Here is a 1,494-nt window from a genome sequence, read left to right as displayed (position 1 = left end):
ACAAATTTCTATTCTACTGCCAGTCGACACTCGCAATAGGGGTGTCAGTTTGCTTGCAAACGAGTAGGTTGACGCCGCATATTTATGCGTGAAACAGTGGGCAAAAATTGATGTGTATGAATTTTTTTATAATGTTTCAGACTGGGTGGGAAATTGAATTTTTTTTTATTTTAAACAGTGCAGAGAAGCCACAATGCTTGATTTGCTCAAAAGCACTAAATTTTATTAAAGAGCAGAGTTTAAAGCGGCATTTTTTAGTTTTCCACTCGAGTGTAAATGATTTGAGCCCGGAAGACCGAATGATAAAATTTTTCGAATCCAAACTTGCTTATATGGAAAGTATACAAGAAAATGTACCGGATGACGATTTTAATGAAGCTCGCTTAAAAGCATCAATCGTAGTAAGCGGTGCTTTGGCTAAAAAAGGGAGGCCATTAGAGGATGGTTTTTTTTTTTTAAGAGCTAGCGGTGGCGGTGCTTGGTTGTTTCGGACAAAAAGGTGTAGAGCTGGCGAAAATTGTAAACGATATACCTTTGTCCAGCCGAACAATTACTCGTCGCATCGAAGATATTTCAAAATTTATATATCTTAACCTTAAAAGAAATATAATTAAATCTAAATTTTATGCCATTGCATTAGACGAAATTACAGATGTTTGTGATGTAAGTCAGCTTATTGTTTGCATTAGAATTGTAGATGACGAATTTAATATACAGGAGGATATGCTGTGCTTGCGGGGACTGCACAACAACGCTACTGGAAAAAATATATATGAAATTGTCGAACAGCAGTTGTTCTCATTTGCTGAGAAAAATAAACTGTCATCAATTTACACAGACGGTGCTCCAGTTATGACTGGAAAAAGGGAAGGTTTCGTTGGTCAGCTCATACGCAATGGCGTTAATGTGCCAGTTTTTCATTGTATGCTGCATCAACAGCAATTATTAGCAAAAAGTTTCAAAATAAGACAAACAATGCAAGTGTCAGTTAAAATTATTAAACGAATTCGTGGAGGACATAACGCATTAACTCATCGAAAATTTCGTTCGTTTTTGGAAGAAATAGATGCCGACTTTGGTGATATTTTATTGTATACTGAGGTTAGATGGCTCAGTAAGGCAAAATGCCTTGAAAGACTTTTTAATTTAAGAGAAGAAATTATCATTTTTTTTGCAGAAGATCCTTCGACGGAAACAAAAGAAATTGTTATGAATTTAAGGAATCCAGATTTTTTGTTAGACCTCGCTTTGCTTTGTGACATTTCAACCTTTNAGGACTTTAGTTGTATTCAACCTTTAAATGACCTCTACAATAATCCTCTAATTTGCAAAATTGAAGACCAAGAAACACGCTTTCAAGAAGAATTAAGAAGGCTCCAAACTGATTTAGACCTTCCTTTAGAGCGCGGGATTCACAACATATGTTTGCGAATCAGCATTTTCAACGATGGTATTCATCAAGAATTCACATCGTAGCAGACTTACTGATGAGCA

General features: G+C 35.8%; 1 protein-coding gene across 1 annotated transcript; it reads left to right on the top strand.

The window, feature by feature from the left end:
• Nucleotides 1–640: 640 nt before the first annotated feature.
• On the top strand, nucleotides 641–1,101 carry LOC108356734 (protein ZBED8-like; the record flags this gene model as incomplete). The annotated part of the gene is made up of 1 exon (XM_017607835.1): nucleotides 641–1,101. A coding segment is annotated over one exon (461 nt), but the record flags the coding sequence as incomplete, so codon positions are not given.
• Nucleotides 1,102–1,494: the final 393 nt, after the last annotated feature.

Source organism: Rhagoletis zephyria, unplaced genomic scaffold (genome assembly GCF_001687245.7).
Source record: "Rhagoletis zephyria isolate East Lansing unplaced genomic scaffold, Rhagoletis_zephyria_1.1 Rzeph_scaffold_64159, whole genome shotgun sequence".
In the NCBI taxonomy this organism is placed as follows: domain Eukaryota; kingdom Metazoa; phylum Arthropoda; class Insecta; order Diptera; family Tephritidae; genus Rhagoletis; species Rhagoletis zephyria.
The sequence above is the reverse complement of the archived record's forward strand: the minus strand, read 5'-3'. Positions and strand labels throughout refer to the sequence as shown.